We start from the raw sequence: 14,084 nt of genomic DNA, 5'->3' as shown, positions 1-14,084 counted from the left end.
AACTACGGCGTTTGCCCCTCTACGCACCTCAGCTGTTCACTACATCTTCGTGTGACTGACTGAGCTGTTGTTATCTTAACAAACATCACATCGCCCCAGGATTCCACGCGAGTGGCGGTTACGCTGGTTTGCAAGGTTGCTGTGGAGGGTGAGGTGCATGCCCTTCTTCATTGTACAGGTTTGGTGGAACTATACCATCTTGTTCTTGCCAATGCCTAATGCTCATGCTCGCTGACACATGGGAGCGCCTAGATGACAAGGAGCATTTTGCACGCTTGTTACAATTGCCTACATTGGAGTCTTGATTAGCACCAATATATACATCGTGGTACACACAGCTCTAACCCATTGGTCCCTGTAGTGACATCTGGTGGAATTGATACGGTCTGTGACACGTCTCGTGGAGGCATAGAACTCTGGCTGTCCTTATTGGGACCGCATACTGGTTTTCTAAACTCTCATTGTGTTTCTTGAAATTATATGATTATTGAACTATGGAGAGAATTCACTGTGAATTCCAGCCCGATGTGTACAAAAGTCCCCGGTTTCCACAAATCACTCAGTGGCTTGCTCAGTGGGTCACTTAAGCGCCCACGTTCATTTTACGATCGGCAAAAAGTTGGATTTTGTCCGACAGTCTATATAAGGTATTTCAGATCAGCCAAAACACAGATCAAATCCTGCATTTTGCCAGATAGCAAAACAAACCATTTTCGAAGGACTAGTGAATTTATAATACTGCTTTCATTCCAGCTACTGCAAAATTAATATATTCCTGGGGGTCCAAATACCAGCAAGATCTTATAATTTATCTACATTTTACTCACTCAAAACTATTCATTTTCATGCTGCAAAATCCGGTGCCAAAACTTTATGCAGTTTTCATGAATTTTGCACCCATTTTGACCCTCCCAAAATAGTCACCAGCCAGCTGTGTGTCTGTTGGCTGACATAGGTATTTGGGCTGGTATTTAGTTCCCAAATCCCTTATGTAATTCTAGCACAAAGACCGAACCAAAACCTGACGGCTTTTGATTGGTTTTTGTACTCCAAATCCCCATCTGCAAAATACAGTTGGTATTTCAGTACGTATTTCCTACCCTCCCAAATATGGACAAAAATACCAGCAATTTTTGGCACAATATTTCCTTAGATGGATTTATGAACAAAAAATGGACTAAAATACAAGAAAGTATTTGACCCCTCCAAAATACCAATCCACCCCAGCAGTGCATGGCTTTTATAGAGAACAGGAAAGTGGCTGAATAAGACAAGGCCACGCGTCCTTATACGCGCGTCGCGACTAGAGTTTTCGAACATTTTCTGTGGCAGAGTTGGGGTAGTCAGCCGCTGACTCCGACTCGCGTTATCTGACTCAGCAGCAGTGGCGGTGTCTTTACTCTTTGCAAATTTAATTATGTATGTCTAGATATGTACACAATAAATCCCCAGATCCGGTCACTGATCAGACTCCTTCCCACTCTCCTCAATGGGGGGTAAAACTGCTTCGCAGTATTGACGAGACCCTGATGTATTTTTATCTTATCTTATCGATACACGTGACTTTCATAATTTCTTGAACCTTTTTTTTTTTACCCCCCATTTCAGAGACTGGCGTCTTTTGCGGTGGTGCGTTGCGCATGTTTGGCTGAACCTTCTCCTCCTGTCCATTTCGCTGCCTTTTGTTGCTCCTGATATGCATGCCTTGTTGGCTGCACGTAATCTATGTACCGTATTTAATTTCATGTTGTCTCATTTTCAGAATAAATTGTCCTTGTTCTGAGTTCTCACCTGTCTTACACCGTCCTCTGAGTGAGCTATCTGTGCATACATTTCAGCATACCTTGGCTAAATCAGATTATAAGCATTCTTGAACAAAACAACGTAACAATACTTGACGTCTTGGTGCAGGTTCTTCGAATTCAGGAGGTACGGCCACTGAGGCAAGGGAAGGTTCAGCCAAACATGCGCAACGCGCCACCGCAAAAGACGCCAGTCTCCGTAATGGGGGGTAAAAAAAAATAAGGTTCAAGAAATTTATGAAAGTCACGTGTATTGATAAGATAAGATACGATGTAAGCTATTTGATACCCCACAGCTGCGAAGCAGCTTTTATCCCCCATGAAGGAGAATGGGAAGGAGTCTGGTCACTGATATGTAGAAAATACTACTTGAGTTCGTAAAATTTGACACTCTTGATTTCCCAGTCTGCGGAGGGATAAACTCGCAAGAAACATAGTAATATAAGATGCCACTCACAAGCTTCGTCAAACGACGCTCCTTTTGCGCGGACAAAGTCTTCACAGCTTGAGTATCCTGTCCGAGCAGCACAGCTTTGTTCTTGACCTGGTATTCCCGAGCTATTCCATACTCCACCGGCCAAGTCACCGCTGACCCCAATCAGCCCATTTGATCCGTCCGGAAACAAAAATGACTCACCATAAAGTCGTGTCAAAGATAAATGAATGCTGGTAGAAATACTTGCTGGAATTGCAAGCCGATGAAGGCCAGTTCGCTAATGGTGTCCCCCATCTGTCGGGAACGGGCGTCCCAGCATCAACGTCAGACGGAACGGAGCCCTGGGGCCAGAAGTAGATCTTGATGCCCTCATCGTCCCATTTCACTACAGCCAATGAGCGTGGGCTGTTGTCAAAAAAATCATACTTACTGGCATATACTCCGCCACCGTTCTCATTGAAAGCGGCACCGAACGAAACGTCAGAGGCAGAGCGTACCCCACAGCCTTGATTGCTCGTCTCGGAAGCTGCACAGTTGGTCCCGCCAACTATAGTTCCTGTGATATTAAGCACGTTCGCATTCGAAGATGTCAAGGAACATCCGACATCAGTGTGAACTGATGCCTGGTTGTTCGTGTAGTCATTTACACCCTCCACAATGTCTATGGCGCAATAAGATCAATACAATAAAAGAACAGTCTAGACGCGGCGAACCTATTTCCCCACTAATGGGCGAATTAGGTCCTATAAAAAGGTCTCAGAAGAAACAGGCAGATAAATGGCCGATATCTTACCGTTCGACCACCATGCACTGCGTGACAAAAGAATCAGTGCCACCATCGAATATAGGGAACAACAGGACTCACGGCCACGTCCCACAGCCCGTTGGCATGTGCACAGAATCCATGATCACCAATACACCATCGTATGTACTCTCTGTAGTGATACGAATGCTTTGACGATTCCCAGAGACAGTTCCCGTTGTCTCGACACGCATAATAGCATTACCATCCGTGTTCACCTCCACTAACCCATTTGATCTCTGTTTTTTTTTTCACCGTTAGTTAGAAAAAAAACACAAGCCACCACACTGAAAGACATACACCCGTGCTCTCGTCAACATAATCTACAATGCCTACAAAGTTGCTCAATGATATGCACGGAGCAAACTGGTAAACCTGGCAAACTCACCATGAGTAGGATCCGAAGTCGTCCAGAAGGACCAGCCATTAAAAAACTCTGTGCCAGCCTACGTGTTACATATAAAGACATATTTTACGCTGATCAAGATGGCAACGCACATGAGACTCTACCAAATTATACGGGGACGAAAAAGAGGAAGCAGTGGCAGAAGCACCGGACGTGGATGCAGTCCTCGTGCTGCTTGTCCCGGAGTGGCTACTACTGCCGCTACCGCTCCCACTACCACCACCACCACCAGTGTTATTGTTGTTTGACGATCCAGCTTTGCAGTAAGTCAAACGCGTTTGCGGGTCGACCAGGGACTGTTGGGAGACAAGGACCGAGCCAAAGGCCAGGCGAAGGTCGCGTGCTATGCTCTTGGTGTGTCGAAGGGCAACATCATGGACACGGGAGACGAGACTTGCTGAGACGTCATGGAAGACTATGAGGACAACGAGGTACACAGGTAGCACATTGAGAAGGAGCATCTAGAAAGCAGGGACTGTCTGTAGTTGTTGAAGGAGGTATAATAGAATTAAGAGGCGAAAGGAAAGGGATATTCCGAGTCCTGTGTATACAGGATTCGGTCTATAACCTGAGAACCTCGGTGGCGGTGCATGATGGTGATAGTCCGACAATTCGCCGTGCCGTGCATGCCGTGTTCCCTGCTTAGTAATACCTTTTTCCCTCCTTTGACCCACCCCGGTCCGTTCTTCGCTTTCTGCTCGACGGTGAACATGATTCACATCGCCGCCGTTTCGGTACGTATTTGAGATTTGTATGTTGTTGATGAACTTAACATTTGTTTTTAGTTGTTGTATCTCTGATCCCTAGGGAAGTGCTCGCCCAAACGGTCTCACACCTCTCTTTGCACACTTCGTAGCCATTTCTTGTTCCTCGACCTTGACTCAACAACCGCAGACACAGTCTGAGAAGATGCCATTCTCGCCCACTTTCCTTGCACAGACCGTCGCTGGGACTCTGCATTACTGGTGCTAGCAACTGGATCAACATCACTCCTGGTACTCAACAAGGCCCTACGGAAGCGTTAGCGGGTGACGCGTGACGGCTGAGATGGGCCAGTTGGTGATGAATGGGTTATGCTGACTGGACTCTTTGGTGGGAGGACTGGCCACGCGAGGCTAGAACGAGAATTGGGTATGTGACCCCCTCATTCTGTTCAGTCTGCCGACCAACTTTAATCACAGATATTGTCTTTGAGTCTGTTACTCGGGTATGGCCTCCGTCGCATAGTGAGTCACGTTTGGCAGGAATTCCGGGCGATAGAGATGGCCCATACTGTATGTTGTCATCTTCGTCTATGTGCAATTCTTCATGCCAGAATCTCCATCGTACGCTGCTTGAGGATCTTCGTCGTTCTGTTTGTCGTTGCTAAGGCCATTCATCCTCGCACCCTCGCCTTCAATGTATTCATTTTTATGTCCTTGGACATCCTCACCTTCGTTGTCCAGGCGTGCTGTTCTCAAGATCGATAGTCTTTTGTTGTGTACGATTAGACCATTATTCAATCGATTTGGATTTTCAAACATACCGCCATGACATCTGTGAACTGTGAGCCTCTGAGACGAGCAGGGGGTTCCCGCTCATTCTTTTTTTGTTTATGCTCCTGAGTCCTCTTCACCTTGCGGCGATTATCGTAAGTCTTCTTCAGTGGTATTTTTCACTCTTTGTTGTCTGCCAAATGTGCTTGTACTGATTGAGATTGACAGAAGGATGATGTCGAATCATATGCTCCTTTAACCTTGTGCTGCCCACGCAGGGCAGCCCACCCCATCTTCAGGACTCGGATCTGCCACGCCTTGCGATGGCCCACCGCTTCATAATGTAGGATGTGGTGGTGGTAAAGAAAGACGACCGGCACCTGTTCGTAGAATAACCTGGACAACAAATATAAAAGGGACGATGCTGGCACCAAAGCAGACCCCAAAAGGAAAGTTTGATCTGATCAAGCACCTCGTCCACGAGGTCACCATCTGTTCTCATGCCCGTTCCGTTCTCCTGTGCAACTGTCCTGCTACAATTGCACAACAGATTCTGTATGGATCAAGAGGGACGTTTCGGTGACTGTGAGGGCCGTCATCCAACGTGTTACGAGCGACTCCAGGGTATGACCGCCGTCGTCACCTCACTGAACTCGTATTGACGTGACTTTCATCTGTAGTTTGTAATAATTCTTCGTCGAGAGTAAGACCGTCAAGAAGCATGACCGGAAGGCGTCCTTCAACGATATGAGCACCGACTTCAAGGAAAGCTTATTCGCATACGACTCGACCGTCATCATGCTGCCTCCCCAGGGCAGGAGTATCTCAACAACTCAGCTGCCACCTAAAGGAATATGTAGCCGGGTGTTCTGTCGCTATCGAGTTCAAATCAGCATCATACGGTGGCGTTCAGACCATCATTTCTTCCCCTTTGATCCAGTTTGCGTTGTAGGAAGTCGTCGCACAGATAGAGCGAAGCTACATCCCCTGTCACACTCGTCAGCTGGAACTTGTCCTCTACACTTCTACACCTCTACGCCAAAGACGCCGGCGTTGTTCACATCCTCAGTCCAAGGCCGGTTTCAATACCATTGGCGGACTACGTCTTCCTTGACCCTTCTCGGAAGTAACTCACTCATTCCTTGTTGATATCGCGTCTGTTACAGAGAAGGGGACGTTTCCGCCCTCATCTACTGTATTCGCTGCACCCCGACATGGCATGGTCGTTAGCCATTGTGGATTTTGCTGGATGGTATCGCTAGCTCTATGAATGCATGCAGAGCTTGGCGGTCCGAGCTACGAGAAAGCGAGACGATCAGCAATTGCCGCCTCGCTGGCTGTCAAAATTACATTTCATATCCTCCAACGCACCTACTAGGACCTCCCGGCCGAAAGCCATCATCCACCTAGTCCAATATGTCATATCATCCTCCACATTCGCTCAATGTCAGGCCCAGATGCCATGAACATCATGTGATAGTAACGACTTGAGCTCAATTTTGAGTGAGAGCTCCATTGGAGGCGGCGTTGATTGAGTGGGAGGAGACGTCAGGGCTAGAACGATCATACGAAATACGTCGGATGGCAAGGACAAGAACCATACACAGCGTTGATGGAAGATACGGGGACTTGAACGAGTCATCAGCAAACTTTCGAAGATGTCAGTAATAAAAGTGAAGGATAATAGCACAGACATACCCTCAAAATAGCCAGCAGGCTTCAAACGACTCGCTTGTCACCAGTCTCTGACTTCACTAAGATAACAGTCTCGTCCCGAATCGAAACGTCAACGGCAGTAGATTACGATGTTGAGAGGCGAGAAATATACAGGGGTACTGCGGAGAAGATCGATGTCGATGAAGGAAGTAGGGCGTGGTGAGGAAAATGGCAGACGGAGCGTTATTTGAGGATGAGATCGTCTTGGAAAGTGTATTTCGTGGCGTTAATCAAGGGGGTAGAGAAGGCCATAGACGAGGAAGAGACGTGCAAAGATATCTCTCGTAGTGCTGGTGACGGCAACAAACGAAGACGCTTCAGAGGGGATTGCTAATGAACGGCTTCTCCTTAGAGTCGTTGGAATGCAGTGATGACCTTGAGCTTCTTGACGGCCTTTCCCCTGCCTTGGGCACCAGATAACCATGAACTGAACTAAATGGTCAATAAGATTTCGGCGAGATGAGAATGGCAAACATACCCAATTGGAGTCGTGCAACCAAGGATGTTCCCCTAGCTGAGCTATGCATAGCCCTCAGGACGTTGATTCCTCTACAATCGTCTCACAGACGGACGCGTTTCTCCCGTCCTCTATGCCCGCCTTCCTCCCAGATCATCCTCTTCTCGAAATTGACACGTCGATGTGTTGTCTATGTGAACCAACTCTAGGTGTTGTTTAAGTTGAGAGGCCGCCATCTTTCATGTTGAACGTTTTGAGGGTGAATGTAGGAGATTCGTGCCGGCTCCTCGTGCCGGTACTCTCGTTCTCTCTCTTTCTTTCTTTATCTTATCTTCTTCCTTATCTACTTATTATATAGCTCTTCTACTTTACTGCGGTGATCCCGCTTTCCTATTACTTATCCCGCCGTTTACTTATTGATTAGCCTTCCTTATTCCTTTGAGTAATAGTCCCTATCCTACCAGTATATAAGACCATAAAATTCTCCTACGTATGCTAGAACTACTCGAATAGAGGTTCTTTTAACCTGGTCTTTCCTCCGTTCGACAGCTCTCGCTTCGTCTAACTCTCGTGTGCCGTTACTGCCGACTTCCCGTCACAGTACCGTCACATATTTTTGACCTACAAGAACTTCGACTTCAACAAAACTCGACTTCGAAAAACAAAAGCCTTACCGGCAAGGCCTTGTCGATTGGAACCCTCTGGCTTGATCACCCGGATCTCCGCACGACTTTGCCTCGCCACCCCAAAATTCCGACAAGTTCTTGCTTCTCTCTACCTCTCTAAACTTGCTTCAATTTTTTTTTCTTGCTGCATCTCGGTCTTGACTATGGCGCCGTTTACCCGTTCGAAAGGGGTTGCTCCGCTAGCTCAGGGGCTCCCGAATCGGAGCAATAATGCACAATCCATATATGTCGAATCGTCGATCAAAGACTTTCACAACAGAAATACGTTGAACATGGTCATCATAAACGGTCGACGGCTTAGCTCCTAGTGCTATCAACTGGCATTATTGACACGCCATCGACAGATCCGCAGGTGACGTTGAAGGTCAACGTGTTGACGAAAACGTCGCACTGATTGAGAGTGCACAGTAAGCGACCCCGATTTGCGAAATGTGATGCACCGCAGGAAAGATAAAGAATGGTTAGGGTGGAGTCAAGCCAGAAGTGAAGAGTTCGACGAGCCGCTGGTAAAAGAATAAGAATCAGCTTTCAGTTGATATAGACGAGGCACAGATACATACTGGTTGTTGATTGAGATATTTGAGCTATCCCGATGTGGTTGATATCACCGTTGCTCCGTTGTGTTGACTGGTTGCATGTTGAATGTCAATGACGTGAAGGTGATGCGGGTGAAGTATTCGGCGCTGGGTGCGATATCTGCCTAGTGCCAGACGCACATCCTGAGAGCTGCTCCCAGCCGACATATTATCACTGGCATGCATAGCAGCTAACCGCGCCGGCCTGGCATAGGTATTGCAGCACGCGGCTGGCAATTGCCCGGTGAGAGTGAGGCCGGACGTATACCTGCGGAGGATTAGCTGACGATGCTGTGCTTTCCTGAAGAGGGAGTTAGCTTACGGTGGAGACGATCTGAAAGGCTTGAACGATGGCGTAGATAAGACGATACTTCGTTTTCTTACGCAGAAAGCGGCCTTGTACCCCATGCGAGTGATCTGCATGAGCACGGCCAGGACATGTACACAGTATGGACTGTGAAGCATAGACCGTGAAACACCGAAAATTTGGCGGTAGGCACGTCTCTCCCTCCCGCTTGCACCCATGCGGCTTCGAGTCCAATTGAATTCGCCCAGGGACGTCAAAAAAGTGCTGGGTGAACGTTTACGGGAGCAGATCCACAAGCCTGCTTTCTTCACGCTCTGTGAAGAACGTGCTTGAGGGTATGAGAGGCAAGCTGCTTTGATTGGATATTGGATTACCCGGTGGACTATAGTGCAAGTGAGCACAGCTGAAAGTAGAACAGAGAAGGAAAAGTACTAACCATCCCAAGCACGCATTCCTCTGATTCACGTCCTTGCACTTAGCCTTGCTCGTGTCGCTGTCGTCTGGATTCCGGATGTGATTTGAGGGATCCAAATAGGGCATTGACGCCCTCTTGTAGCGTCGCGCAGAAGGAGTGTCAGATATAGCGGTTCGATCATCAAGGCATCTCATCAGGAGATGGAAGCAGAATCGTCTGACGAGAACTCGGACTGGTGGGTGTAGTTTCAGAGTCCTGTTAAGACCAGGCAAATCATATCGTTTTTGAACAAATAGGCGATGCGTTGGAGGGAATACGAACAAAGCTCGCAGAGTTAGAAATCCATGGTAGCACGCTGGTATGACAAATGGTGGTTGGTGTCCGGTCTAGAGAGGACAAATGGCCGGTAGACATGCCGTTGGGGGAAAGGGCACCGTTGCTTTCTCGGTGCCATCCATATCATCGTACAACTTGTCCCTGTTGGCTTGGGGAGCTACGTCAGTCTCATGTTTGGGAAAATTGGATTATCATACATACGGGTCGACGTCGAACGGCCAAACATTTATGGGGAATGCGTAGCGGTGTCGCGAGGAGAGCTGCGAACGCAGTATTGTTTGATGGTGTCAGGTCGTCTTCAAAAATTTTGGTGATGTAGATCAAGGAGACGGAGAAGGCGAGGGATGGACAAGAAATGCGTAAAGATATCTCTTGTTGTGCTGGTGACGAGTCCTGGCTCACATCAACAAACGGCGAAGCGTCAAAGGAGATCAATCGATCACCAGTGAACGGCTTCTCCTTGAAGTTGTTGGAATCCGATAGCGACATCTAGCTTCTCAATGACCTTTTCCTCGATGACATGAGCAGGCTACCTCGAGGAACTGTATTAGATGCAATGTCAATAAGATTTCAGCGAGATGAGAATGGCGGACGTACGAGCAGTCGTACAGCGAAAGTCATTCTCCCAGCTGAACTAGCACACAGCCCTCACGACGTCAACCAACCCTCTTCACTGACCTCCCTTCTCTACAGCCACTTGGTCTTCCTCTCTCTGCCTCAAAATTGTGCCTCGCTCAACCTTCCATTCAAAATTGACGCGTTAACATGTCGTCTATGCGAACCGAATCCTAACGTGGTTCAGATTGAGAGTCAGCCACTGTTAGAAATGCAGGTTGAGACACCCCCGTGCCAAGGCATCGAACAAAACCTTGACGGGCGATGAGTACTAGTGTTTGCGTACGCATCGTCGGTGGAGAAAAGAACAAGTTGACAGTCGATATACATATGATGTCCTCGGATGGTGACGGAAGACGAAAAGAGGAGTTTTGATCCCGCCCCCGATCGGTGGGAATTTCGCCCTCCGAGCTGATTGTCCCTTCCCTCCCATGGCTCTGTTTCCGAGAAGGCAACACTACTGTACTGATGACTGAAATTTCTCATATCTGCGTAGGCTGGCGATGAAAGATTCCGTGTATTAAATAAATATACTATCAAGCACTAAAATACCCCGACAGCATTAGTTCAAGCCTCTCAACCTCCCTTCCTCCCGCTACACCTACTATCGCGTTGGTCTCGCCGTCGTCTGGGTTCTGGATGTGATCTGATAGATCCGAGTACGGGCATTGAAGGCCGCCTGTTGCGTCGCGCGCAGCAGGAATGTCAGATGTAGTGGTTGGGGCACCAAGGCATCTCATCAGGAGATGGAAGCAGAATCGTCTGGGGAGAACTCGGACTGGTGGGCGTAGCTTCAGAGTCTTGTTGAGACCAGGCGAATCATATCGTTTTTGGTTGGACAGGCGATGCGTCGGAGGGAGCACCGATAAAAGCTCGCAGAGTAAGAAACCTGTGATAAAGCGGCGATCTGATAAGTTGTGGTTGGCGTTCAGTCTCACTGTACAGCGAGAGGACGGCGAACTTGGCGAGTGGTGGATGGATGCCGCCGTATCGTCATACGACTTGTCGCTATTGGCTTGGGACACTAAGTCTCACGTTTGGGAGAATCAGACAGGTCCAGGGTGTGCTGCGGTGAAGTAGGGGGAAGGGTGAACATGAGTATTATTTGATGGCGAGGTCGCCTTGGAAAGTCGGTGTGGATCAAGGGAACGGAGGGGCGAAGAAGAGACATGTAAAGATATCTCTGTTACAAATGAAAGCCATGTCAATATGAATCTAGCACGCTGGAGGCCAGAGGACTTACTCGAGAGTCATAGGTCCTGGTGCACATCAACAAATGACGACGCGTCAAAGGAGATCGCCACTAGTGAACGTTGAACGGCTGTCTTTGGAGTCGTTGGAATGCGATAGCGACGTCTAGCTTCTCAATGACCTTTTCCTTGATGACATGAGCAGGCTGCCTCTAGGCACTGTACTAGATGCAATGTCAATGAGATTTCAGCGAGATTAGAATGGCGGACATACGAGAAGTCGTCCAACGAAGGACATTCTCCCAGCTGAACTAGCAGACAGCCCTCACGACGCCGGCCAGCCCTCTTCACTGACCTCCCTTCTCTACAGCCACTTGTTTCCCTCTCTCTGCCTACAAAATGTGCCTCGCTCCACCTTTTGCTCAAAATTGACACGCTGACGCGTCGCCTATGCGAACCGAGTCCTAGCGTCGTTCAAGTTGAGAGATCGCCACCACTGGAGATGCAGATTGACCCGCGCCAAGAAATCGAACAAAACTTTGACAGGCGATGAGCGCTAGCTGTTGTTTGCGTACGCATCTTCGGTCGAGTAAAAAAACAGTAAACGATGAACGTTAACGCTGGTGGTCGATCGAGGCTTTGTATGATGTCCTCGGATGGTGGCGGAAGACAAAAAGGAGCTTCGATCCCGCTCCCAATCAGTGGGAATTTCTCTCTCCGAGCTTGGCATTGTCCCTTCCCTCCGATGGCTCTCTTTCCAAGAAGGCAACACTACTGTACTGATAACTAAATTTTTCTCGTATCCACAAAGGCTGGCGATAAAATATTCCGTGTATTAAATAAATGTACTATCAAGCACTAAAATACTCCAACAGCATCTCTCAATGCACGCAGAAAAGATGCCCGCAGAAGACCGCACTGATACGTACCCAGCATCGCATATGCGTTATTGCCAAAGCAGAGTATTTCTACCTTCATGAAATCACTCCGGTGTACGGGCCTTCTAGGCCCTGTTCGGGTGACATGGCTTAACCCGACCAGGCCAGGCTAAGAGAACCGGTCACAAACGTCACAAGATCGGAATAACTCGGATGAATGCAGATGATGTCCGAATGACGTCAAGCGATCGTCAATGCTGCCACCGACGTCGTCGAGGGGCGTCTCAGCGCTTCCCCGCCTGTGCCGTTCACTGACTGACACAATGGCAGCAGTGTTCTTCCAAATTTGTGTTGATTTGTCTAGATATTCAATTTCATTCACAGGAGTACTATATTTCCTAGTGTTGTTGGCATTGTTGTAGTCATTGTGTACAGTGAGCGGGAAGGCGGGTAGAGCGAGCGCAGCATCGGTGTCGGGATGCAGGTGACAATGGAGTGACATGCTGAATAATCCAAATTAAGCAGACGGTTTAAATTTTGGCTCTGGGGCCGGGTTAAGCCGTGTCACCCGAACAGGGCCCTAGTGTCTTTGCACGTCATTCAAAGCTGTGCAACAAAATACCATTAAAAAGACGCCTGAGGTCGTAATAAAGACCTACCTTCGCACCGCACACGTTACCTCCTCATTTGCATGTATCAATCGCTCCTATGGATAAGTTCTGATCGCATTCCCTGTCAGTTCCACTCCGCACTAATTGATGTTCTCGGTGTTGGGATGGTCGTTCTTCAGTACGCCAAAGCTAAACATGCTAGTAAATGGTTCACAGCAGCAGCAGGTGGTGGATATTACTGAGGAAATTGGGGGAAGCGAAGGACGAAGAGCCGACAGACTGATTTGAACACGAAGGAGCGGAGCTTTTCGGAGTATCAGTGAGGGCTCCTCGCCCACAACACATGAAAAGAGGATCGTAGCACTGTGTGAAGGACTCATGCTTTGGATAATCTTCTTTAACCATCATGAGCTGCAGATGAAGGTGGCCATGAGAAGAGTTCAACAGAACGAGGACCGCGGTCATACCCGGGAGTCGTAGCGCGATGTCGAGTCCTCTTCCTTCTAGGCCATCTCCACTTCCTCCCTTAAAGCTGACGGTGACGCGTGCAACAGACTGCGAGAGTCGTTCAAGTCGGAGTGTCACCATTGTTGGTAGGTGCAAACTCAGGACTGTATTCAGGACTGTGGGGTGCTGGTTGGAAGGACCCGAATTCTGGGGGGATGGCGACGGAGACTATAAACTTCCTGTTCGGCCCAGGCTAGGCTCGGATGCTGGTCTGGCGTTGTATTGTTGAAGTGGGAGCTGCCGGGCTGGAATCAACGAGTATGAACGATGGTATGATCACATTGGATCAAGCGAATGGTAGCTTTAACTTCAAGTCGGGATGTCCCCAGTATGTGCGTTGAAAGATGTGAAACGGGATTTCGATGACAAGTGGTCGCAGTAATTGTAGGCCATCGTCAGTTTGCTGAGGCGACACGTTCATAAGAGCATGAGGGATAACGGATACAATGCTAGCGGTGTCATTCAGCAACACCCATGATGGCTACAATGACTGGACCACAGCGAATACCATAGATGAAGGCGGAAACGTCCCCTTCTCTCTACTGGATGCGATATCAAGGAGAGACGAGCGAGTTACTTTCTGGGGAAAAACCAAGATAGACTTGGTCCGCCACCCCATCGGCGGTAAAAGCGCCTTCGGATTGCGAACCTCCGCAGCAATGGCGTTTGTGGTGGAGAATTGGAGGGGAAAAGATTTGGCTGACGAGAGGAACAAAGGAAGTCGAGCTCTGCGATGACTTCGCAACATGCACACTAGAGCAGAGCGAAGGGATCAGTGGCCTGTATGTCAACGGTATGCTATGCCTGTATACGCGGACCTGGCCAGCCCATCTGTGAGTTGTCGAGATCTTGCTGCTTGTGATCATAGTC

The 14,084-nt window shown here is 48.5% G+C and overlaps 2 protein-coding genes across 2 annotated transcripts; both read right to left on the bottom strand.

Moving 5' to 3' along the window:
• Positions 1–2,167: 2,167 nt before the first annotated feature.
• EV420DRAFT_1279844 (glycoside hydrolase family 16 protein) lies at positions 2,168–3,907 on the bottom strand (the record flags this gene model as incomplete). The annotated part of the gene is made up of 10 exons (XM_060468168.1): positions 2,168–2,223; positions 2,260–2,390; positions 2,440–2,623; positions 2,669–2,899; positions 2,952–2,981; positions 3,032–3,048; positions 3,104–3,279; positions 3,341–3,372; positions 3,429–3,486; positions 3,539–3,907. 10 exons carry the CDS (start codon positions 3,905–3,907, stop codon positions 2,168–2,170), a joined length of 1,284 nt encoding a protein of 427 aa, XP_060323079.1.
• Positions 3,908–8,197: 4,290 nt separating this feature from the next.
• EV420DRAFT_1205425 (uncharacterized protein) lies at positions 8,198–9,325 on the bottom strand. The gene is made up of 4 exons (XM_060466353.1): positions 9,099–9,325; positions 8,678–9,044; positions 8,341–8,623; positions 8,198–8,283 (listed from the first exon to the last, which is right to left on the bottom strand). Exons 1-3 carry the CDS (start codon positions 9,112–9,114, stop codon positions 8,365–8,367), a joined length of 642 nt encoding a protein of 213 aa, XP_060323078.1. The 5' UTR covers positions 9,115–9,325; the 3' UTR covers positions 8,198–8,283; positions 8,341–8,364.
• Positions 9,326–14,084: the final 4,759 nt, after the last annotated feature.

Source organism: Desarmillaria tabescens (assembly GCF_030435595.1).
Source record: "Desarmillaria tabescens strain CCBAS 213 chromosome Unknown EV420scaffold_92, whole genome shotgun sequence".
NCBI classification, from domain to species: domain Eukaryota; kingdom Fungi; phylum Basidiomycota; class Agaricomycetes; order Agaricales; family Physalacriaceae; genus Desarmillaria; species Desarmillaria tabescens.
This window is presented reverse-complemented; position numbering and strand designations above follow the sequence as displayed.

Excerpts from the sequence above, each read along its gene's own strand:
- EV420DRAFT_1205425 (XM_060466353.1), bottom strand. Across the intron at positions 8,624-8,677 it reads CCTTTCAGATCGTCTCCACC|GTATACGTCCGGCCTCACTC; the intron begins GTAAGCTAACTC and ends AATCCTCCGCAG.